This window comes from Astyanax mexicanus, chromosome 5, assembly GCF_023375975.1.
Source record: "Astyanax mexicanus isolate ESR-SI-001 chromosome 5, AstMex3_surface, whole genome shotgun sequence".
In the NCBI taxonomy this organism is placed as follows: domain Eukaryota; kingdom Metazoa; phylum Chordata; class Actinopteri; order Characiformes; family Acestrorhamphidae; genus Astyanax; species Astyanax mexicanus.
The window spans coordinates 47968341-47993957 of NC_064412.1; the positions used below are offsets into that span (position 1 = coordinate 47968341).

At 35.5% G+C, this 25617-nt stretch overlaps 2 protein-coding genes across 2 annotated transcripts in view; both read right to left on the bottom strand.

Annotated features, from left to right (window-relative positions):
- Positions 1–1603: 1603 nt before the first annotated feature.
- Positions 1604–5258, bottom strand: smx5. Its single transcript, XM_022675481.2, has 5 exons — positions 5157–5258; positions 3720–3787; positions 2963–2993; positions 2811–2870; positions 1604–2121 (listed from the first exon to the last, which is right to left on the bottom strand). Exons 1-5 carry the CDS (start codon positions 5157–5159, stop codon positions 1996–1998), a joined length of 288 nt encoding a protein of 95 aa, XP_022531202.1. The 5' UTR covers positions 5160–5258; the 3' UTR covers positions 1604–1995.
- A 1850-nt stretch (positions 5259–7108) lies between these two features.
- The window catches only part of inpp5d (inositol polyphosphate-5-phosphatase D), a 34581-nt gene continuing 16072 nt past the window's right edge, over positions 7109–25617 (bottom strand). Inside the window, exons 9-27 of the mRNA XM_022675480.2 lie at positions 25028–25151; positions 24298–24404; positions 23268–23370; positions 22862–23058; positions 21629–21746; positions 21414–21510; positions 20477–20615; positions 18747–18855; positions 16968–17056; positions 16713–16794; positions 16522–16611; positions 14644–14754; positions 14223–14302; positions 14002–14089; positions 13043–13189; positions 11217–11277; positions 10907–11086; positions 9203–9693; positions 7109–8625 (exon numbers count right to left, since the gene is read on the bottom strand). Of these exons, the coding sequence (XP_022531201.2) occupies positions 8576–8625; positions 9203–9693; positions 10907–11086; positions 11217–11277; positions 13043–13189; positions 14002–14089; positions 14223–14302; positions 14644–14754; positions 16522–16611; positions 16713–16794; positions 16968–17056; positions 18747–18855; positions 20477–20615; positions 21414–21510; positions 21629–21746; positions 22862–23058; positions 23268–23370; positions 24298–24404; positions 25028–25151 (2463 nt within the window). The 3' untranslated portion in view covers positions 7109–8575. The remainder of the gene's footprint in view (positions 8626–9202; positions 9694–10906; positions 11087–11216; positions 11278–13042; positions 13190–14001; positions 14090–14222; positions 14303–14643; positions 14755–16521; positions 16612–16712; positions 16795–16967; positions 17057–18746; positions 18856–20476; positions 20616–21413; positions 21511–21628; positions 21747–22861; positions 23059–23267; positions 23371–24297; positions 24405–25027; positions 25152–25617) is intronic.

Sequence of the window (25617 nt, forward strand, 5' to 3'; positions counted from 1 at the left end):
TTTACCCAGTGAATTGGTTTTATCTGAAACCCACTGTAACAATCTGGCAACCCTGGTGGCTCGCTGTTCGCTCAGTTTCTTCGGCTGTCTGTTGCTTAGTAGCGAGACCCGCAATGCATTTTGGGACACAGTTAGCTTGCTTAGTAAGCAGCGAAGTTTACTATGAATCATGATGCATTATGGGAGTTTTTAGTGCCCTCAAAATCACGTTCCAATTCCCCCTTAAGATTCGGACACTCAAAGAAAAATGGCTGACACACTCAATAGTGCCCTAACTAGTAAATAGGGAGCCATTTCGGTCACAGCCGGAAGTAATTACCTGTAGGCGTGGTTTGGTCACGGCATGAGCCTCCATTCACACATATTTATTTATATAAATTCTATTTCTAATTTCTTTATTTTTTTTAATGAAACACATTATACATGTTTTCATGTGCTGATAAGACTTAAAGAGTTTCTATATGCTGATCAAATTTTTCTATGAAATATTTAAATTGCATAACGCTACCGTTCATGAGAAAATAGAACACTTTAAAACTTCCAGCCTTTCCTCAATTGCATATCACCTATTTTTAGGGGAACAAAATTTCTTATTTTACTAGAGATGTTCTAAATGTAACCTTTGAAAAATGTCCAGGGTTTTGTAATTAAATTTCATTCATATTTTAAGTTTAAATACACATCTTTAAGTCCCGTCTTCCCGCCACCACTATTGGTCTATATGTACCACCATCCACATCAACTATTGGTCAGCATATTTAAGTGTTTGAATGCGTTTAATAAGTACGTTATTTGCAATTTTTTATTTTGCCTTTAACTGTTAATGTTCTGAAAACATAAAACATTTTTCTACTTATAACATAAATAGCTTAAATGTATGATTATCTTGCAATAAAAACATATTTACAATTTACAACTACAATTTGAAAGAAATTATTGAAGACTAAACATTTTTTTATTTATAAATCTGGTTGGTATTAGGGGTGTGCCATATCATAGCGTACACAATATCGCCAACATTTTTTTATATCATGAACGATATTATACCCTGAAATATTGCGCCATGTGACACACCCCATATTACATCAGGGTACTACTTTTTTACTGTTTTTAGTAAAAGAAAAATTCACACTGTTCTCATTTCCCATTATATACCTACTAGAGACAGATTACATCTGTCCAGTATCATTTATTTTACTTTAATCCTGGATATATGAAGATATTTGGAGTGCATTATTAGCATCATGACATTCTGGTTCCTTGACTTCTGTTGAAAATCTGATAAAATTCTTGATTTTTTTTTTATATTTCAGTTAGGGGTGTGTCATATATCAGATGCAATAATAAAACGTAATTCTCATTTTGTTACAGTAGTGTACTCTTTAAATTCCTTTTTCATAACACCAAGAGTATCGTTATTGTGAAAATACCATGAAATATCGTGATATTATTTTAAGGCCATTTTGCCCACCACTAGTCGGTATTAATGATTTGGTCTTTTTATTTTCTTCTTGCATATTTTTAATGTTTATTTTTTTGTGTTCCATTTTTGACAACACATACAAACCAATAACCTAAAACACTTAAGAAATATATGACAATCTTTAGCATTGTTTTTTATTTCAACATAAAATGTGACGCTTTACTCACCACACTGGGTGTCCATTAATTTTCTCTGCCTTTTTTATTTTTTTTTTTTTAACTAAAATGAAACAGAATTTACCAGCTTTAAAGAAAAATTATTTTGTACTGGCCTATTGTGATGATGCATTATGTATTTGACCAAAGCTAAGTATTACACATAAATCAGAAAAAAAATGGATTTAACAAACGCCACTCATATCTTTAAAAAAAAAAGACAGACACTCAAACAAATTTCGAACATCAGGACATGGTACTATACAAAAATCTTTGCTTAAAAGAAAAAGCATAAATCATTGAAGTTAACATGTTTCTTTTTACAGATTTTGAAAAAGGAAGATAACAGCAGGTGCATCACTGTTTCTGCTGCATGGCCTCTTTACGTGCCGCATCCTGCAGGAGCTGAGTGTCCACCTCGTCCGCAGGAAGCTGGACATACCGCACCACCGAACCACGGATGAAGCAGTTCTTCACCGAGAGCTGAGGACAGAAAATATCAGCAAATATGTATGTTATTCATTTTATTCTGCACAACAACAAGGAGGTGGCCACCTTTGTTTGCTAGGTGTTAGAATTTCCGGTGCAGCAGCAGAACACTGATAAATATTATAAAGGCAGAGACAAACATACAGAATAATATATCCAGTAGTTAAAAGGGTGTCACTGAAGGCAGAGAAGAATTTAGTTGTTAGTCTACTAACAACCACTAGATGTCATTGTATATTTTAAAAGTAATGTACCAGTAGATTTAGTTCTTCTATGTGGACCACTCCATATGTTTTTGTTTTTTTTTTCTTTTGGTACAATTTTTGAAGGTAAGGATATGAATTATCAAAAAGTGCAATCTCACATTTTTAATAAATGGGTGGGTGAGTAGGTGGATGGATGGAACACACCGTTTCTATTATTTCCCCCAAACAAAATCTCTTCTATATTTTAAATAAGGGGAGGTAAAAATGCACAGCATCACAAGTCAGGCCATGGTTTAATCAAGGGGTGGGGAACAGAAGGACTGCATCCCGCACATACTGCACTACTCTGCTCAAACACACTTACTAACCCTAAATTAACAGTTACAGCAACAGTGCAGATGAAGGCTGTATGAAAAGGCTAAATCCAGCCCTACAGGACACTGGATTAATCCACTGCCAGCAGTAAGTGTTTCTCACCATGTGTGGGTACTTCTCTGGATCAGTGACGCTGATGTCTGTGAGTTTGATGTTCAGATACTGCAAAAAAACAAAAAAAAACAACAGTTTCATTACAAACAGAGGCCAACATTAAAAACGGCAAATATAGAATATTGCATAGTTTTACATACCTGATCTACAGAGTGAAGTGTGCCACATATGCTGCAATGTTTACACAATTTTAAAGTTAGTAAACAGGCCAAGGAAACTCAACTAAACTCAAGTCATTCTATGCATTTTCACATGTTCACAATACACAGAACTCTGGTACTAAAATGGCCCATTACTTAATGCACTTTACTTAAGTATACCCTTACACTAAAACCACAGTGCCCAGTGTATTTAAATTGACAAAAATATATATGTAATTTAGTAATTACAGGCAGATGGTAACCTGTGCATCAGGTGTGATATGTAACAGTATTTTTTATTTTAATATCTTGTATAAAATGGTTTTAAACACATTTACAATGCTTTGTGCCTTTAACATTTCAGAACCATTCAAACAATCTTGTAAGCTGTGTAGTCTCCAATAAATAAATAATAATAAAAAAAAATTATATATATAATAATAGTAATAAAAAAAAAAAAATATATATATATATATATATATATATATATATATATATATATATATATATATATATATATATATATATATATACATTATTTATTTATTTCATAGGTGGGCATATAAGTCCAACTCTCCAGTCTGTGTGATGAAAGCAGCATAAGAGTCTATGCCAAACTGGTTAACTCCAGCACTGTATACCATCTAACCTTTATTAAAACCATCCTCTATTAACTGCTATCAAAAGGTAAATTGTTTAATTAACCATGAGACTAAATTTAAGTATGAGTCGACAGGACACAATGCACTTCACTCACCTCAGGTCATTTTTTAGCTCCACCACCACGTCTTTACCCACCAGGGACTTGAAGAATGAGTAGAAAAGCTGTAAAAAAAATTAAAATAAAAATAATAATAATAATAATAATAATAATAATAAATATATATATATATATATATATATATATATATATATATATATATATATATATATATATATATATATATATATAAAATAATAATAATAATAATAACATAACATCATTACACAAAAGGTTAAAGTACTCCTAGCCAAACAACAATTAGTCGTTCTGTTATTACTTTAAGAAATTAAAATACTTTTAATACCCTTTTTGAGATACTTAAAAAGAATAGCAGGTCTATTATGTTTACACTTAAACAGATTTATTCTAATTATGTTAATACATTTGTTTGTGAAGATCAGTATACTATACTAGTTAAATACTTTAGTACTTTACTTCTAACTCTATTTTTAAAAAGCCTGCTTTAGCTCTTTTTACTGAAGGACAGGATTATTTAATGCATTTTTCTGTAAAAAAAAAAAAATAAGTAATTGAATCACCAGTGGGTTTACACGCACGCATGCACGAAATTATGTATTTAATTATGTAAAGTACCAGTCAAAGGTTTGCACACACCTTCTGATTCTGGGTTTTTCTTAATTTCTCGCTTTACTTATTTTCTACATTGTAGATTAACATTAAAGATATGAAAACTATTATGGCACTATACAAACTATTAGTCCTCCTCAATCCCCTAATCTAAACCTGACCAACTGAGACTGTGATTTGAGCTGGAGCTTTACAGCGTGAAGAAAAAGCAGCAACTATTGTTCAGCACCTCCAGAAACTCCTTCAAGACGCTGAGAAAACTATTCCAGGTGACTCTCCCTCATGAAGACACTGAGATTAAAATACAAAGAGTGTGCAGATCTATCCTAGATGTGCTAAACTGAAATCAATTTGCGAGTTTAAAAAGTCTGAAGTATAAAACATATTCTGGTTTGTTTAACACTTTTTGTTTATTTATTCTGCATGTGATCCTGTACCGCTTGAATATAGTCTTTATAATATTAAATTTACAACGTAAAAAATTTCTAAAAAGAAAGAAAACACACTTAATAAGAAGAGGTGTGTCTGGTACTGTATGTAGGTTAGAGTAGGTTAAAAGTGTGGAATATTAGTTACAGGTTGTCGCTGAGTTTCTAAAATTCCTCCACATAAAAAGCAGAGCATGGATTTCTGATTAAATATAAAATTAAACCGGTTTAATGGACTGACTTACAGCTGAACACAAACACAGGCTAATAACGACTAAGTTACAGTGTTACAGCACTACTAAGCCTAAACCACTCACATTTAAACACTTTTAGAACATCTATAACTGTGTAAAACCCCGTCTCTGCGCTTTAAACAGATAAATATAAACATTAAACTAAAATAAAATAAACTCACCATCTTCACGCGCTCTTTGTGCCCGTAGAATCCTACACCTGAGCAAGCTGCTTCGCTATTGGTCAGGTTAATTAGCCGCAGATTTATCCTCGATGCTTATTGGTTGACTCTGCTGTCGCCATTCATGTGAGGCTTATCTGAGGATTTCAAAATAAGAGAATCACAAAAATAATTTAAGATGTATTTTTCTCTTCATGTCTAAAAAACAGTTGGTCCAAAGTCATTTTTGAGGGCTAGCCAAATTTAGGATGAATATAATAATAATAAATAAATATGTAGTTTTATTTTAACTCATATAGTTATAAAATAAAATGTCGGGCAGGTGTCGGTGACTTTAGTTAGTTTGTGATAAATTGGGAAGGGGGTTATTGCTGTATTGATGAAGAATTATTTATTAATTTAATTTATTAAATTATAAACCAGATTTTGATTATATTTTGATTTGTTTTTTGTTAAACTTCTTTTTCTGAATTCAGCGCTATTGGTAGTGATCCTGTTCTCACCAGCAGGTGGCGGCATTGTCACAGTAATCCCTCACCATTCCGGCTTTTACGTAAATCGTCTAAACAAGTTTAATTTCGCTTTTTTTCTTTAAAGGTTTCAGTAAAAACAACATTATGAGTTTATATTATTTATTTTAAGTATTTAATCATGTATCTGGTTGGTTACTTTTAATGTACACAAATGATCCATGAAATTAGATACAATGACCATTTTTACGATTTATTATAAGTACAACAAAAAATAGTTAAATATTCTCGCTTTAAAATATTTGTAAATGTATCTGCATCGTAGATTAATATTAAAATCATCCAATCTGTAAAAACAAAAAAGTATTAAGCAAACCAGAATATGTTTTATATTTTAGCAACCTCTTGCTTAAATGTCAGCTTTGCACATCTCTCCAATTTCCCAGTCGGCTTTATGAGGGAGACTTTTTAAGAGTCTCAGCTGTGTGTCCTCAAGAGGTAATTACTTTTTGAGCCCACAGCTGACCCTGCTAGGCATGAGCTAGGCATAATCTAACATTAGGTTCATTAAACTGCATTAAAATGCAAAAACTATGGAAAACTATGGAAAATGTTATATCTGAAAAGATTCTCTTTAATTTAAGACAAAGTTTAAGATATTCAAAGCAGTTCAGGGGGAAATTTTTCACTACCTATATTACTAAATAAGAATTGATGTATGAAGTAATTAATAACCTTAATGTGCTTGTGCAAAGTAGTGCAGAATTTTCCCTTGTTTATATGTATGCATACCTTGTTTATTAATAATACATTCACATTTTTTAAGTAACATTTATTTATGAATGTATATTATTTTGTTCTTGCCTGACCTTTGTGGGTATAGGAGTGTGCGTGTGGGGTGTAATTTATATTTTTCCTGTTTTCTTCTTTTAGTTAACCTTGTTAAACAATTATTGTAATGAGTTACAATTGATGTATGTAAGAACATACTGATAGAAAAAGTTAATTACTTGAATTTCTTGACTCTTAATGTGTTTGAGAGCAAGAGGTAGAGTTGGTATACAGTGAATAGCACTATATGAGTAATGTTCTAATTCGTATTATGGCAAGAACTACTCAAGTAATTAAAGAAAAAAATACTGAAGGTGATGAAGGTCAGTCAATCTGAAACATTTCAACAACTTTGAGAGTATCCTCAAGTGCCCTCAATTTATCCTCATTTTTTATATGTAAATAATTAATACAAAATTAGCAGAAACTAGATTTAAAATATAAATATTTTGATAAATAAAGTTAAAAATCACACAGGAATTACAGCAGGGATAAGGGGGGTACAGTATATAGTACTAATTAACAATCTTCCAAAATCTCTTTTAAGTGTGAGAAAGTATGTCAAGATTATAAAGTGGAAAATGCTTTACCGTCCCAAGTTATCATTAGCAGCAGAAAGCTAAAAGGGGAAACAGACAGCAGACAAACAGACACATTTCTTATGATTTTAATGCAACATTTCAATGCAGAAGGTAACCAATGGAGAACTGAACTGATCACAGCTGCTGGAAAGTGGGTGAATTATTAACAGTGGATATTAATAGAGGATTCTCTGCAGGACTAATAATTTCTATAAATATTATCATTACTTGGTTCCACTTTACCACAAAACTTTAGAGCTGCAATTTTCTGTGTAGTTTCTACCAAGACTCAGTCTGGGAACACATGGTGAATGGTCCAGTGTACCATAGCTTAGGATCAGTCATCATTACTACATATCAGTAATAATTAGGGATGCACCAAATGTTCTGCAAAATTTAATTATTTAGCTAAAAATGGCAAAAAAAAGTATTGGTATTGCCGGGTTTCCTCCAGGAGGCCCACACAATAGCATTGTACATCAGAGCACTGCTGTACACAGTGCAGAGAGTGAGGGAGAGAGCCGACGGGGAGAGACAAACTTGTTACACTCACTAACTTGTTACACTCACTATAAGTTTACTCAGTTCACCATTTATTTACAAACTATCTGTTTTCCAGCTGACATATATGAGCTGTACAGGGCTAGGATAGTAACATTAGCTGAGATAACTCAGTATTACATGTGATGTACTGTAGCTTTCTGTGTCTCTATATGGCTTTAAGTTAATGTAGTACTGTTAGAATCTCATGGGTCATGAAGCTTCTGCATCTGTCAATATGCGGTGCCTGTTTTTGACAGGTTTAAAACATTTTAAAAAGTTTAAAAACGTGAAAAAAAAATTCAGTCAAATGATTTGTTTAGTTAAATTTTTCGGTGCAACCCTATTTATTATTACTTAAGCCCTATCCGGAGGGGATGTGCAGCCGGACAGGAATACAATTACCACAGAGGACCACAGAGTTCAGCAAAAACCAGTAGGTTATTCAGCCTGCAACTTTCACATACTTGGTCGTTCCGGATGGGAATAAAATCACAGAGGACCCCCCCATAAAAGAGAAAATTACCCCAGGACCCCCTGAGAAACTAATCCCATCCGGATAGAGCTTAAGTTCCAGTTTTGCACAGAACCAAATAATCTTTAGAACCTTTCTGTTTTCTGTGTGGTTTCTAAACACCTTGTCCAGTGGTCCAGTTTACCATAGCCAAGAGGGAACTGAACAAACTATCCTGACATAATCTGGATATTATCTTTCTGTCTTTGTGATAAACAAGTGCTGCGTATCATGATGCACCATGCAACAAAATCCCCCCAAAATAAAAGCAGATAAAACAGCTGTACATTCACAAAAAACAAACAAAAAACATTTTCAAAAAACATTTGTGCAAGATCAGAGTGGGATATCAGGAAGATCAGATAAGCGAGGATTCTCTAGGCTTCTTGGTTTTGTTTTTTTTTTGCATCTGAAATGTTGTGTGACTTGGGTGGGATTGTACAGTAAGAATAACATTGTTTCAGAGGAGAAAAATGTAGAGATCTATTTCAGCTGGCGACCCATCTTGGAAAGCTGTGGAGTCTCATGATGTCCTGTAAATAGAGAGAAATCAGCATTTTTAATATTATTTTTATTAGTTGTAGTAGCAGTGGTATTTATACACAGCTATTATTATTATTTGGGTGGTGGGTCGTTATGGCATTATGATGGTGGTGTATGAGATATTAGTGTATGTTGTGCTGGTACAGTGGACCATATACAGCAGTGCTGCTGGAGTTTATAAACACCTCAGTATCACTATAGACTGAGAAAAGTCTACTGATACTGTCCTGTCGGCAGCATCCTGTGTGCACTGATAAAGGACTAGAGGATGATCAACACTGTAAACTGTGCAGAAACAGATTCAGATCTTCAGTCTCTGACTTTACTTTATCTACAGGGTGGAGCAGCTGTAGGTAGGAGTGTGTAATAGAGTGGAGGACAGTGAGAGATTAAACACAGTGTTTAAAAACTCCAGCAGCACTGCTGCATCTGATCCACTCACTGTACCAGCACAACACACACTAACACCTTATACACCACCACCAGAAGGACTATATTCTTCTCTTATTTGCTAAATTCATCAAATAAATTGTAATGTACAATAAATGCTCAGTTATTGCATCATACCATCCTTCGGCAGTGGTTGGACGAGTCTTGTAGGCAGTCGTATCTTGCTGGGTAACTCTGCTGTGTCTCTGTAGTCCCGGGGTTTAGGCTGAGGCTGGGGCTGGGGCTGGGAGTCCGGTTGGCCGGGGCGGAACTTCATTGGCAGAGGAGGCTTCCCAGCTGCCATCATGCCCGCGTCAGAGCGAGAGGGCACCACAGGCTTCTTGGAGTAGGACTGAGGCTGCAGGCTGTTGTTGCTGCCGATGCTGGCGGTGGTGGTGGAGGCGGGGGAAGACGGTTTGCTGTCGGAGCAGGTGTAGGAGCGGTTGCGGGGCGTTGGGACAGGAGGGGGGCGGTCATTGTCGGTATCTGGGGGTTTGGGAAACGCAAAAATTTCTGGAGGGGTAAGGTGGGCTTTTCGGGGATTCTCCTGATCCTTACTACTTTGGGATTTTCCCATCGAGCCATAAAGAGGATTATCAAACATCTCCGGAGGCTGACCATCTTCCGATCTAACATGAAATAAAAAAAAAAATTATATATATTTCATAATTTGGATAAAAGAAACAAACATGCATACAAAGTACAATGACAAAGTCATAGGACAGCAGTATAAATCAATGTATATCATGCATATGACCATGAAGTGTGACCTCAGGAGACAGCTGGCTTGGGAACACTGGTCAGCTTGCTCAAGGTAAGGCCAAGTGAATTATGGGAGTTGGAGTGAGGTTGGCACTCTTTACCTTCCATGGAACATGAGACTAGTTCTTAGTTATTGTCCCATGACTTTTGGCATGTCAGTGGATTTTATAAAATGATACTATATTTTTAAGAACTTTTTAGGAACTAAATGTATCCGTAAGTGCAGTTGCAAAGACCTTAAAAATGTTATAATGAAACTGATCAGAACTGCCCCAGGACAGAAGGAGCAAGAGTTACCTCTGTTGTACAGGATAAGTTCATCAAAGTTACCAGTCTCACCACCACAAGTTAACAGCTCCCCAGATAAGAGCACCTAAATGCTTCACTTCCTTCATAGTCTGAATGACTTTTATTAAGTATTAATTTACAACGTAGAAAAGAAATACAAAAATTAAAAACACTAAATGAGAAGGTGTGTCCAAACTTTTGACTGGTCCTGTATATCTTTACTGTACAGCTCTGGAAAATATTAAGAGACTGCTTCATTTCCTGAATCAGTTTCTTTGATTTTGCAATTTATAGGTATATGTTTAAGTAAAATGAACATTGTTGTTTTATTCTATAAACTACGGACAAGATTTCTCCCAAATTCCAAATAAAAATATTGTCATTTAGAGCATTTATTTGCAGAAAATGAAAAATGGCTAAAATAACAAAAAAACATGCAGATCTTTCAGACCTCAAATAATGCAAAGACAAGTTCATATTCATCAAGTTTTAAGAGTTCAGAAATCAGTATTTGGTGGAATAACCCTGGTTTTTAATCACAGTTTTCATGCATCTTTGTCATGTTCTCCTCCACCAGTCTTACACACTGCTTTTGGATAACTTTATGCCTTTACTCCTGGTGCAAACATTCAAGCAGTTCAGTTTGGTTTGATGGCTTGTGATCATCCATCTTCCTCTTGATTATATTCCAGAGGTTTTCAATGTGGTAAAATCAAAGAAACTCATCATTTTTAAATAGTCTCTTAATTGTTCCAGAGCTGTATATAAAAAATTTTGGCAGGATGAACTCACAGAGGACTGGAGGCCTTGGCGGGGGGGCTGCACACAGAATGGTCAATTCCAGACTTTTTGGGGGAGATGTTCCCTGGACCCCCATCTTTAGCTCCGTGCCCTGCCCGAGATGACATGCTGCTGACTTTATAACCCATATAACTAGGATTATTAATATCAGCTGGTAGCACCATTGAACCCCTGTAAATTAAAATAAGAATCAGTGTTTGTTATTAGAATAAAATCAAACTCTAACAATAGACAGCTAGTATCTATTTTAAATAAAGTAAATTCTGTATTAGTTTGTGAAAATAAATAATAGAAATCTCACTTGCAGTGATCTCCTGATTTGGATTTACTGGCACCTGAGTCATCACCAACCTTAATAAAGTCTACAGAGAGGAAAAGAAACTGGTGTTTAGTTTATTAATAAACAACACTACAGCTACATTATACTACTCACTCTCTCTCACTATATTTTAAATATTGTACGAATAGTTTAAGTTAGTGCTGGGCGGTATGACCAAAAATGCGCATCACAGTATTTTGCAAGATTCTGACGGTTTCATGGTGTATCACGGTATTTTTTATTATTATTATTAACTCATAGTTTTAGTAAGTATAGGTTTTTGAGTTTCTGTAATGTTAGTAGTACATATATATATATATATATATATATATATATATATATATATATATATATATATATATATATATTTATATACATTTGAGAAGTATCTCTTTTAAATACTTTCATTCTGAGTATTTTAGGTTCATTAGTGTTAATGGAACTACTTAAAATATTTAGTTTTGAAAAGTAAGCCGTGTTAAAGTTGTTGCGTATCTCTTTTTAAGGTATATTGTTTATATTCTTCAGCTGTTTTTCTGCTAATTAAGTCTGATTTCTTTATATATTTTGTAATTTTGTCGGACACAGTAAACCCAATACTAATCAAAGCCTTAATATAAAGCCTTAGTGTTTTATATTTATAGTCTGTTGTCTTATATATAAATATATATATATGACAAACCAAGTCTCCCTGAAGCCGTGGGAGTCTCCCGCATTTCAGTAGCGGCTCCCTGATGCCTGCGAGTCACATATAATCTCCCGGAATTCAATGACAGGACGCTGACGACGCATCTACACCCCGATAGTAATTCGTCAGCGCGCGGGGGGGGGGGGGGGTTGGGGTGCTTGGGGCTTTGGGGGTTGTTGGGCGTGCGTTGCGGACTACAGACTATAAATATAAAACACTAAGGCTTTATATTAAGGCTTTGATTAGTATTGGGTTTACTTTGTCCGACAAAATTACAAAATATATAAAGAAATCAGACTTAATTAGCAGAAAAACAGCTGAAGAATATAAACAATAGACCTTAAAAAGAGATACGCAACAACTTTAACACGGCTTACTTTTCAAAACTAAATATTTTAAGTAGTTCCATTAACACTAATGAACCTAAAATACTCAGAATGAAAGTATTTAAAAGAGATACTTCTCAAATGTTCTACTGCACAAGTAAAAAAACAAGTTTATTATACATATACAATATGTTATTTTTGAAGCCATTAGAGGCATTAAATTATTTAAGCAGCTGTTTATCAGTTTATCACAATTCCCTTGGTTCTCCAACAAATTAATTCAGTTCAGTCTGCATTATTATTATCCTTTAAGTTACAGTATTGATATATTTAAAAAGGCTATAGTTATTTATATTGCAAGGAGCAGCAGAAGCTCCAGGAGTCCTGTTCTCATGTTTCTCCAGGCAGTTCAGTGTGAGACTGAGCTGCTGTTACTACAGTGCATTAGCTTGTTATGCTAACTGGCTAGCAATAGCTATCGAGTTCTGCTAGTGTGCTTCTTTAGCGCTCGGCAGCGCTCGAGCGGTATGGCGGTACGTGAAAAATGCATAGCGGTGCTAATTTCCCCTCCAGTATACCGTATGAACTGGTATACCGCCCAGCACTACAAGAACCTATATTTTATAGTTTTTGGCATGTTTATATAGCAAAATGTTATTTTCAAATAAAATAAAAAACATGTACCTCCTCTAGTCCCCTGCATTGTTGGGATTTTGTAAAATAGTCTTTATTTGTTTTAGTTTCACACTCCTGGTTTAGGTCATGGACGAGATGCTGTATGTTGATTAACTCACCATACAGTTTCTCCGTCTGTTTCCCTTCTGAAGTTCGGAGCTGGATTCCTCCGGTCAGCGTACCCGTGCACTCTCCGTGATGCGTCAGCTTAACATCAAACTCTGTGTAGGCAATTTCTGCTGACCTCAGAGCCACACACGTCTCACCTGGACACAGACCACACTGACTGATCTTTCATACAATTATAGTTATCTGCCTAACCGACAGGTAAAACAAGGGCTTTAGGGGTGCGGGGTTCATATATAAAAATAATAATTTAAATAATTATGCATAAATTAGTGTTTTTGTTATTTCTTTAAAAACTGTTAAGGGACACACATGGATTCAGGTATTAACCAAAAAAGTCTTGAGCTGGAGAACAACATTAAGGAAAAGCAGCAACTACTCTTCATCCCCTCCAGGAAAACTATTCCAGGTGACTCTCCCTCATGAAGATACTGAGATTAAAATACCAATAATGTGCAGATCTGTCCTCAAATATTAATGTGCTACTTAGAAGGATATAAAGTATAAAACATATTATGGTTCAACGCTTTTTGTTAACTATATAATTCCACATGTGTCCCTCTATAGCTTAAATGTGTTTAATATTCAATTTACAATTTAATCATAAATCATAAAAAGGAAGAAAACCCATGGAATGAGAAGAGGTGTGTCCAAACTTCTGACTGGTACCAGCTAAAAGCAGCCGCATATGCAGGATGACATTGTGCATCTGCTACTGATTAATATCATCTCATATAAGGACTAATTTGTCTAAACTAAAAATTATCATTAATTCTAAAGGTATTTGTGTGTGTTTTTGCGTGTGTGCTCATTGAAAAGAACTAAACCATAATACTAAAAAAAATTATATTTCTCTTAATATTTATATAAGAGAAACCCATGCTGCGTCAGAAGCCACACTCGTCTACAGTGTTTCAGGTGCAAATTAGTGTTGTCAACAAGTCACACTTACCATATGATTCATCACAATCTGCAGACTTTATGCTGATGAGAATGTGCTGATCTAGTAAGTATTCAGGATCTGAAATGATGGGAGTGAGCTGTAGAAAGATAAAAAATATATATTTACTATGGTGTTTCATCTAAACGTACACAAAACAATCAATCCAGTAATATAACAGTTAATTATGCAGTGGATTTTTCTTATATTCAGAACAAGATGAATCAAATTACCTCTACTTGTGTTCCGAATCGAACCCGTATACACCCGTCTTTGCAATCCTGATTCTCTCCGTCTGGGCCCTTAACAAATTCTGTAACAATCAATCAATATTTAAAACAATAAGACAAGGAAAAGGTTAACAAGAGATTGCAGTTCTTGAAAGAATTCGAAAATGTAATTGTAGCTTAGCAGTGTGATATGTAAGTGTTTGTTGCTAAGGTTGCTAGTGATATAGTCATTTATAGTGCTATATAGTGATATATTTATAGCTATATAGTGATATAGCTGGTTGATATAGTGTTGCTTTGTGGTTGCAATGGTGTGGCTACATGTTTTATGCTAGTCTTAAGCTTTGCCTAAAATATAGCCAATATATGATAATATCAGAGATGCTAGTGGGTATTAAGCAGTTTAAAACAGAACAGTTCTTACTCTCCAAGCAGCTTGAATGATACTCAATGAAGAACTTAGTCTTGGATTTTGTCTGAAGAGTAGCTACACAGTTCATGAATTTAATAGCACCCTGAGATTCCTTTGTTGGATCTGAAAGAAAATTATGTAGATTATTGATTAAGCATTAGGAGATACAGGGCAATATGTAAAAGAAATAATTGCACTAATAGTTGCACCCAGAAGGAAGTGTAGGATTGCAGTGCTATTGGGAAGGAAGATAAATGATCCAGACTGCAGCAGCACGTCTGGTCTTCAACCAGCTAAAACTGTCACATGTCACCCCGCTGCTCATTGAGCTCCATTGGCTACCAGTTGATGCTCGTATCAAATTCAAAACTCTTACAATCGCCTACAAGGTGATGACAAAACAGCTACGCTACCTCCACGCCGCTGCGCTGCTCCAATGAACGTCGCCTTGCTTTGCCAAACATTCACACAAAGCAATCCTCATACTGTCCTCATACAGAGTTCCCCAATGGTGGAACAAACTTCCTTCCACTACCAGATCAGGTGAATCTCTCACTATCTTTAATAAACTCCTGAAGACAGAGCTCTTCAAAGAGCTCTTACTCTCCTAACACCTCTAACACACTAACTACTTCTAAACTCATTTCCCCCTTCCCCTCCTTCACTTCTCTATCCCATTATTTCCCTTCAACCTCCTTTAAGCCCTATCTAAAGATGTTTTACCTTTAACTTCTATTATTTTTGTACTTGACTATTGTAAGTTGCTTTGGAAAATGCAACTGCCAAATGTAATTTAATGTAATGTAAATGTCACCAGGAACAATAAATGATTAAACATTTAGACTGACATGGACAATATCAGGCAAGATGTATTGTGGAATTCATGTGTAACGCTGCAACATGCCCAATGTCTCAGCATGGAGTTGTAGAGGTATTAAATGAGCGTCTCCACCAAGACAAAAGTGGAACTAAAAATTAGTTACTAAAATTCTGATTTACTCCATATCAGTCTGTTGATTCTTTCTATTTATTTATTTTTTGATGATGAGTGTGTATAGTACCAGTCAAAATTTTGGACACTCCTTCTCATTCAAAGGTTTTATTTTTTTCCTATATTGAAAATTAAGTCATCCACACTATTAAGAACAACATTAGGGATTAATGTAATACACAAACCACAAGCATTTAGGTGTCTCTTACCTGGGGAGCTGTTAACTGGTGGTTTCTGAGGCTGGTAAACCTGATGAACTTACTGTTGAACCTGATGAATAACTCTTGGTCTTTCTTTTCTGGGGCGGTCCTGATGAGAGCCAGTTTCATCATAACATTTTTAAAAGTGTTTGAGACCGCTGATTGACTGACCCTCATTTCTTAAAGTAACTTAATTTAGTTTGTTGGTAGTTCTTTCCATAACATGGATTAGAACATTACTCAAATAGAGCTATTTACTGTTTACCAACTCTACCTCTTCACAACTTTACAACTGATGCTCTCAAACATATTAAGAGACAATAAAATCAAGTAATTATCTCTTGATAAGTTCATCACAGCTGTTAACTAAAAGCCTACATTCCAGGTGATTCTACCTCATAAAGCTGATTGAGAAAATCCAGCCAAGATGTGCAAAACTGTCTTCTAAGCAAGAGGTGCTACTTTGTAGAATCTAAAATATAAAACATATTCTGGTTTGTTTAACACTTTTTTGTTTACTAAATAATTTCATATGTTTCCATCATAGTTTGGATAACTTTAGTATCAATCTATGCTAAACATTGTACAATAATGAGAAAACACTGAATTTAAGGTGTGTCCAAACTTTTGACTGGCACTGTATATATACAAATTGCAGTTCCATGCAAGATAAATGGAGATGGAGAAAAGATATCCTACCATGTTTGGAGACAAACTGTGAAGATACACCAACATCAAACGTAGCAAATACAGGTGAGTGGTCACTTGTCATGATGTCGGTGGTGCATCCTGAAAGAGTTATTCTACGTTAAATTTCAAATATTTTTTTTAATTTATTTATTATTTTTTTCACATAATGAACCAAAATAATGAAATTAAAATCGATTTACCATAGGAGTGGCAGGCCACGTGCACCATGGGATAGGACTTCCTCAGCACACGGTCACACCACGACGGCAGGTTATATTTCGTCTGTTAAAAATGCAGAGATGATGATTAAACAGAGGTAGAAACAAATCTAAACCAACTGCAGTTAGTTCATTCAGAAAGGAAAATTCATTAAGTCAGTATGTGAGAGTTAATGACTACAGTTAAAGCTACAGCAGAATTAAACCTTAATGGAGAAAATAAATGTACAAACGTACCCCAGTTGCTTTGGCTTTGGTGTAGGCATATTTTTCTCGTGTATCTCTCTCAAAGCGATACGTTGGGGGGAATGTGATTTCTTCTTCCTCTGTAATTGTAAAAGAGATGTTAGATTAACAAGGTGGTTAACCCTTGTGTGGTGTACATATTTTTGTTACTCGTTTACTTTGTTACTTGTAATTAATTCAGCAAAATTAAGCAATTTTACATTAAAATGCTTTACACATGCTCGCTTCACCTAAATTGCAAGCAATATAAACAGCTTACATGGTTAATATTTTCCCTTTACCTTTCTTATGTTACATTTCTTTCAAAAAGTGCTACTCTTTTTTATTAGTTTTTTAATAAAATGTAAAAGAAAATGAATTAAACTGAAGATATGAGTAGAAAATTTGTTTAGTTTCAAATTTACAAATGAAGCAATGTTTATTAACCCCTGGCCAAACATACTGTATGTAATATAAATGTGTGTGTGGGGGAGGGGGTGGGGATTGTACAGTGTGTGTTTATCGAAAATGTGTTTTGATATATGTTTTTCACAAAAAATGAGCCAATGCCAATGAGTTTGAGTTAGAAAAAATATTTTTTAGTATCATTTGATGAAAAATGAAAACGGGTCCCACAGACCCGAACACCACACAAGGGTGAAAACAATTTGGTGGAAAATGGTGAATTAATAACTGTATAGCACGAAATCTCTGTAGTGTGTCCTGTAGAGTCCAATCTCAACTACGTTAATGGTGTCATTTCGCTAAAATCCACTATTTCTTGTTCTTTGTGAAATACAATAGGCATTCTGCATATGAAACTGTTCCTCAACCTCTATTGTCTGCAGTAGCTAATATTTATTTTTTTTTTAATTCAGAAAAACGAGTCGATTAGGAAAAGCACCTGTGTCTGCGTCAACCCGTGAATTAGTTTTTGTGGCTTTGCTCTCCTTGGCTCGCAACAGCCCACAGGCAGAGCTGAAGCCAGGCAGCCACACCAACTCATCAGAGAGGAGCTAACAGCGCTAGGAACAGCATGGCAGTTCATTCCTGTGTTAATTGTGCAAATAACAAATCAGTGTTATCTGCTTTGTCCAGTAATACAGAGCTAAGGAACAAATGGGTTAGAATTTGTCTGTGGAACACCATCAGCAAAGTGCAATTGAGATATGTAGGTGTATGTTCAGTTCTGTTTACACTAGATAAAAGTAAAAAATTTATTTTTATTTCCTGGACTACTCACCTTTGTGTAAGTAACTAGGTTTATATAGGATCTCCGGTGGATTTTGTGTTTTACAGAGACTCTAAGACTAGATCAGTGGCTAAACTGTACTTCGCAGGGCATTATTACACATGTTGTAAAGTAACATATGACACTGCAAAAACTGATATTAGTGTAAAAATGTCTTTATTTTAAAACGTTCATTTTTAAAACTGTTGTCTCGCTGCCTCACTGTGCTGTCAGCCAATCAGAGGTGATCTGTTTGCATGTATGAATATTCATGAGCAAGAGCTGAAATCCTATCATTCCCCTCCACTCACCCCACTACTCCACGAGACTAATGCACCATTATACTGCATCACCAGAGCACTTTTTTTTTTTTTTTACAAAAAAAACGTCTTACATGGCATTCATTCATACTAGAGACCACAACCAGACATTTTAAAATTGAATGAATAAATTATGGAATGAGAATTTTTTACTTTTAATTTAATATCAGGAACACACAGTCAGGTTCATTCATATGAGTAATGTGTAATTGGTCAGTAAGGGTAGAAATAGGCTCTGACCGTAGTCCAGAAAGATGTTCCCCTGGTTCTTCTCTATGCTCAGCTGGTCTCTGCTCAGCAGTTCCTGATACTGCTGCTGTTTGATCTTCAACACAATGCTCTCTGCTTCCTGGAAAAAAATCAACAACAGTGCAAATCGCGGTGTGTCTTCCTGTCTGCTGATGTCAGAACTCAGCGAATAGGGGAACTGCTGAGGGTTTCACACTCTGGTCACCCTCTGAGCTTCTCAACCACAGCAACAGCTTCTCTCTCATTGCAGCTCTCAAACTAACAGAGATAAGACTCTTCAGAAGAACATAACATGAGGCTTCCTTCTGAAGCCTCAATACAAAATACTTTAGAACTTTATATAGCACTTTATTAACACAAATATATATACACACATACAGCTCTGGAAAAAAAATAAGAGACTTAAAAAATTATGAGTTTCTTTGATTTTACCATATTGAAAACCTTTGGAATATAATCAGGAGGATAAATTTATCCAAAAGCAGTAAGACTGGTGGAGGAGAACATGCCAAGATGCATAAAAACTGTGATTAAAAAACAGGGTTATTGCACCAAATATTGATTTCTAAACTTTTAAAACTTTATGAATATGAACTTGTTTTCTTTGCACTGAGGTCTGAAAGCTCTGCATCTTTTTTGTTATTTTTAGATATTTCATTCTATTTTCTGCAAATAAATGCTCTAAATGACAATATTTTTATTTGGAATTTTGGAAAAAATGTTGTCCGTAGTTTATAGAATAAAACAACAATGTTCATTTTACTCAAACATATACCTATAAATAGCAACATTAGAGACACGGATTCAGAAATTGAAGTGGTCTCTTATTTTTTTCCAGAGCTGTATATACACAGATCAAGTATAACATTATGACCACCTTTTTGTTTCTAACTAAATAACATTAAATAATTAAGTCATTTTTTGTGTTTAGTCAATTAACAGTTATAAAAGAGAATCTAAGAGAATCTAACCTTTCTATAGAATGTCACTTTATTCATTTAAATATATATTCTATGTATTTTCCAATGTTCTTGGCAACCGTTTTGCTTCTGATATATACTTTTAAACAGTTCCACTAAAACTAAACAAAAAAACAACATGACTGAGTGATGTCACTTCCTTTGGCGGAGGTAAAGAACAAGTGAAAGGCATGGAAATATGGCTTCTTATCTCATCCTTTTATTAAAAATATTGAGGATATACCAACATTATATTAATTATTGATTAGAACTGTTACGATATTGATTGAATCTCCCATTTAGTTTTTAATAAATGCTAATGTGTTGACGAGGATATATGTATATAAATTTGATATTTTCCACCATTGCTCACAATTTTATCAATAACGTTCAGTTTTGCTCGGCATAATTGAACAAGCAAACTGAAACAGAGTGGGAGAGAATGTGGTTAGGTTGCATATTACTAGCATAATGAAACTGATGTGTGGGTATATTCAAGATAAATAACGATCTACATATGGATATGCATTTTAATGTAAGGAGAATAGTCACTAATGATGACACAATCTGGGGCAAAGTTCTTCTACAGCCATAGACAAATTCAAAATCTTATCAATCTCTGACTAAATCTAATAAAAAAATTATACGAACTCTGTGTCAACATTTTTTCTTCAAAAAGCAACAATGGGATGTAACTGGTCATAATTTATACAACCACAAATTACATAAGTAATGAGTAATGAATAAAAAAAGCCATCTTACTGTTGTTGGTAATTCGACCCGGTAGTTGAGATCCCCGAGCCAGAAGAGGTGTGTGAAGCGATGAGTGATGTCAAACGGATTCACCTTCTTATCTCCCAAGTTCAGAAAGCGCAGAATACTCACATAGTTCTGATTCCGCCTAGCAAAAAAATATATAAATATTGTTTAATATATTCTGATCATCAGTCACTTTTAGTTTATTGATAGGAGGGATTAGTGGTGGACTCAGGCTGTTGATGGGTAAAGAAACAAAAATTGCATCTACTACACAACCTAGGGTCTGTTAAATTTAGACAGGGTGTGAATAAAACATAATGGATAGATACAGTCGTATGAAAAAGTTTGGGCACCCCTATTAATCTTAAACATTTTTAGTTCTAAATATTTGCGTGTTTGCAACAGCCATTTCAGTTTGAAATATCTAATAACTGATGGACACAGTAATATTTCAGGATTTAAATGAGGTTTATTGTACAAACAGAAAATGTGCAATATGCATTAAACCAAAATTTGACCGGTGCAAAAGTATGGGCACCCTTATCATTTTATTGATTTGAATACTCCTAACTACTTTTTACTGACTTACTGAAGCACAAAATTGGTTTGGTAACCCCATTGAGCTTTGAACTTCATAGCCAGGTGTATCCAATCATGAGAAAAGGTATTTAAGGTGGCCAATTGCAAGTTGTTCTCCTATTTGAATCTCCTCTGAAGAGTGGCATGGGCTCATCAAAACAACTCTCAAATGATATAAAAACAAAGATTGTTCAACATAGTTTTCTTATAGTTTGTTCATAGGATTCTTAGCATTGCTGTGAGGGGTCGACCGCATTCGCAGACAAGATAGCTCCCGACAGCCTTATTCTATTGCCAATACGTCTCTTTTACAGTCTCCTCTACACAAGTTGTTTATGTGTGTGTGCAGGAATGAGCTTACCTGATCTTCTTTTCGCTCCCTGAGGTCAAATGACTGTTGACAAACCCGAATGAGGTACCATTAAACATGAAGGAAACCCCCACTGCTCCTTTATTTCCTGAGAAAACAAACAAAAATAAAGAATACAGTATTACACACAGCTCAATCATGTTCAGTTTTAACCATTATGACTAAGGTCTTCTTCATTCGTCCCAAAAAGGAGGGGATCTACTGACCTAGAGCATTAGCTATCCCAGTCTTAACACTGTCAGAGAAGATGTGTGAGATGCGGTTCTCGTGTTCTGGCTTGGCAAGAACCACAATTCGTATGTTCCACAGCGTCTGAGTGGCAATCTGAGGAGAAACAAGCAAATGCAAAAAAATAAGTAAATGCAACTGAGAAATAGAGGAAACAGACAGACTCACAGAGATACAGATATACAGTATAGGTAGATAGACATCATTTGCGCTCGCCATAGTCGGATGCCCATCAGTTTGAGCCAAGCTTAGCATGGCATGTTGGCTTGCTAATGGCTAATGGCTCGCAGATTAAGGTTCCCAGGTGTAACCTTGGCTCGTAAACTTAAATCTGTATTACATAGGATCCCATATATTCTCATTATGACTTTATGATTCTCATAAATAACAAACTTTTTATTATATAATCTGTTATCTGACACCCCACAAGCAGTCTATTTTCCTAAAAAAACATTGCTGTTTCCTTTAATGAGCTGCTGGCGTACCTTCACAGCGTGAACATGCAGCTCAGTTTCCTCTGCTGAGACACGCAAAAGCGGCATGCTGTTAAGATATCAACGTGCCATAAGAGTGTACTTAAAGGGAATGACAACTTGCACACTGACTGGTTTATTTTATGTTACAAAACGCACCCATGATTAAATAAGAGAATTAGTACACGCCTTTTGCGCATTTCAAGCTGTGCAAGGCACAATTGTTCAGTTCCTAGCAGAGCCTAACACTGTTTGGTTTTACTGTACAACACTGTATCGTAGGGGTGTGACGAGACACTAATATCACGATACTGGGTTCACGAGAACGAGACGAGATTTAAAAATAAAATTTTAAAGAAAATGTAAAAAATGAAATAAAAATAAAACTTTTCTAGGTCTTATATAGTACAAACAATAAGTGCAAACCACAACCAGTCATATTAAGCCTATGGTTTGTGTTTTTTTCTCCTAAATCTCTTGTAATTTAACTATGCATAACCAGAGAGAGAGAGAGAGAGAGAGAGAGAGATGCCCGAATTTCCCTCTTCTGCTGAGAGCTGCTCTCTGCTCATCGACCACACTCGCTGTATCGCTACTGTGTTGCCAGATCCCTCTTAAAAAGTCCACAATAAACTGTTTTTTCTTCCCGCGAGACATATCGTCACCCCTACTGTATCGGTATAATGGGCTTTAATCTGTATTGAATTTAAAAGACAGAATTGATCAGTAAATGTATACCAGTTTAAAGCTGATGTTGGTGATGTCCCTGAGTGCACCTCTCAGTATATCTATCCACTCCTTCTCTCCCAGCGGGTCCTCCTGCGTCCCAATAACGTAGATATCGTGAGGGATTTGATTGGCTGTGTCGTCGCGGGTCTTCCCTTGACCCTTAGACTGAAACCAAGATGAAATGTTCTGGGATGGGCTGGCATTTCCTGTGCAGAGGAGCAATACACGGTTCAGTTAACAATCAATGCCTATCAGTTCTAAACAAAGACACTATATATATATATATACTATATATATATATATTGTACTTGGTGTAGCATGCAAAAAGCTGTTGGGTCAGAGGACTGTCCAAGGGGAATAAGGTTCCTCTGCTAGAACCAGAATATTCTATACTGAAGGATAATGAAGGTCTTACCCATGTTCCACGTGCCGACAAAGATGGTGATCATATCTGGCTCTGGTTTGCCTGAGTGTTTGTTTTTCATCTGCTGAAGTAACTGACAGAAGCCTTCTCTTTTCTAGAATGTAGAAGAGGTCAAGTGGTCACGTCAAAAACCCAGACCAGAACATACTAAAGATACTAAAAATATACTAATACTACCAAGTCCAGCATGGCTAACTACATTAGCATTAGCTGACTGGGTAACAACAAATTAACATTAGATCACATTGGTTATTAACGCACAGGCTTTCTTAAGGCTGCAGTTCATGCAGTGATTAGAGCCCACTGATTAGCCATGTTTTATTGAATTTTATTTTTAAAGAATTTTTAACCACCATTAGCCCATTTAAATGATAAACTTTTTGTGAGTTCGGGATTGGTTGGGTGAAGTTTTCTTTCTTTTTGCCAATCAGAACTTTTTTCATCCAAACAAACCACCCCGCCTCTCCCAGTCCCATCCCTTTTGCCTTGCCCCGCCCCTTCCGCCTTGCCCCACCCATGCTAAGCATACAGCACAGGGACTGAACACACACAGACCCCACGCTCTCTTCACCTCTCTCTCAAAACACACACACACTTACACAGTGAGCCGTGGTCTCTCAAACCCCCCCCACGCTCTCCCCCAATCACACGCAACAATGTATTTTTAACAGTCAGTAAACACAGAACATTATTGCAGTTTCCCTACAGTATATTTTTACTTTCTTCTTGTGTTTTGGGGAGTGACGTCTGGGCTATGCAACAAACATGTAACTCAAATACTGAAGGGAGGAGAGGTGCATGTTTTCTTGCTGGAAATACAGACACTATTCTGAGTTGGTATTAAGGTCAGTTGTTCACTCTGCTGATGACAAAGTGCTGCCTATAGCTTTATAAACAATGTTTAATTTGAAGAAACATCACTGGTCCTGTTCTTATTCAATCCAGAAACAAGCGCACAAATTCTCTCACATTATCACACATTCTTACTGTAGATTTTACAACACTAGCATTAGAAATTTACCTTCGAGTCGTTAAAGACAAACTCTTTGCGCTGAGTCTTCTCCCTGTCCGTCTCCACCACTATCACCAGTTTGGGATGTATTTTCTGGGACTTCACCAGCTGCAGTACTGCAAATTATATATCTATTACTTATTGATTCAGAGTGAGTTTAGAATCACATTAATTTCCAGCACTACATTAAATATACACAGTCAGACTCAAGACATTTTATTCAGTGTTTTTTCTTTAGTAATATTCAAAAAATGTTCTACATTGTAGATTAATACTGAAGACATCAAAACTATAAAGGAAAACATGGCCTTATGTAATAGTGATAATAGTGATAAACCAGCTAGTATATGTTTTATACTTTAGATTCTCCAAAGAAGTAGATTTAAATAAAAGGTTTAGAAATAAAGTTTAAAGAAACTAAGGAAGCAAACAAAGAAGTGTGCATGGCTTAATAATGTATTATTTTTTGTTTTAATAAAGTGAGCTTGAACATATTCCCAGTGATAAGCAGAGCTGCAGACACTGGAACTACTTGATAGTTCCTGTGATGCTGGAGAAGATAAAACCCAAACTTTACAGGACGTGCTGCTTTTTAACACATGGGGGTGAACTATTCAGGCCAATGCTGAATATAGATACAATAAAACAAGGGGTAAACAGACTAAAATAAACACTGGATTTGGTAAGAAAAACAGATTTGGCCTTAAAACAGTAAAATGTTTTAAAGAGGAAAACGTACTTTTATTGTGCACAAAGTATTTGTCTTCAGGACCGTCTTTGGACTTCTTGAAGTAAACCTTCCCACCTTCCACATCCACTTTCAGGAACATCTTGTTTGAAATGCTAAGGGAGTCGGTTTTCACCTGTTTTAACAGCAAACACATCCGGCAGCATTACTATATGTGACGTTATGTGACATTAGGAGGAAAGTCACAACATTCACAACCATGCAGATCCAATGTCATAAGTAAGAACAATAAGAGCAAGAGTAGTTTAAGAGGCATGCATATATGTATTTTTTGCACTATAAGGCACACTTAAAATCCTTTACTTTTTCCAAAAATTGACAGTATACCTTATTATCTGGTGCACCTTATGTGTGAATTTTATCAGTCAGGTTGTAAGGAGCAGCTAAAGCCACTCTGCTGAAGTACAGCTTTATATAGGAGTTTCAGTTTAGTTCTCCAGCACTGAGGCTGGAGCAGTATAGCATTATCCGCTAACTGCATTGCTAGCTCTTTCGCCATTCAGAGGCAAGTATATTGGACTATAGCCTGCACATTTATCTTGTTAAATCCAGCTATGTGGAACGAACCGCAAGCTAATATC

Excerpts from the sequence above, each read along its gene's own strand:
- smx5 (XM_022675481.2), bottom strand. Across the intron at positions 2,994-3,719 it reads GAGCTAAAAAATGACCTGAG|CATATGTGGCACACTTCACT; the intron begins GTGAGTGAAGTG and ends TAAACATTGCAG. Across the intron at positions 2,122-2,810 it reads CAGAGAAGTACCCACACATG|CTCTCGGTGAAGAACTGCTT; the intron begins GTGAGAAACACT and ends TTCTGTCCTCAG.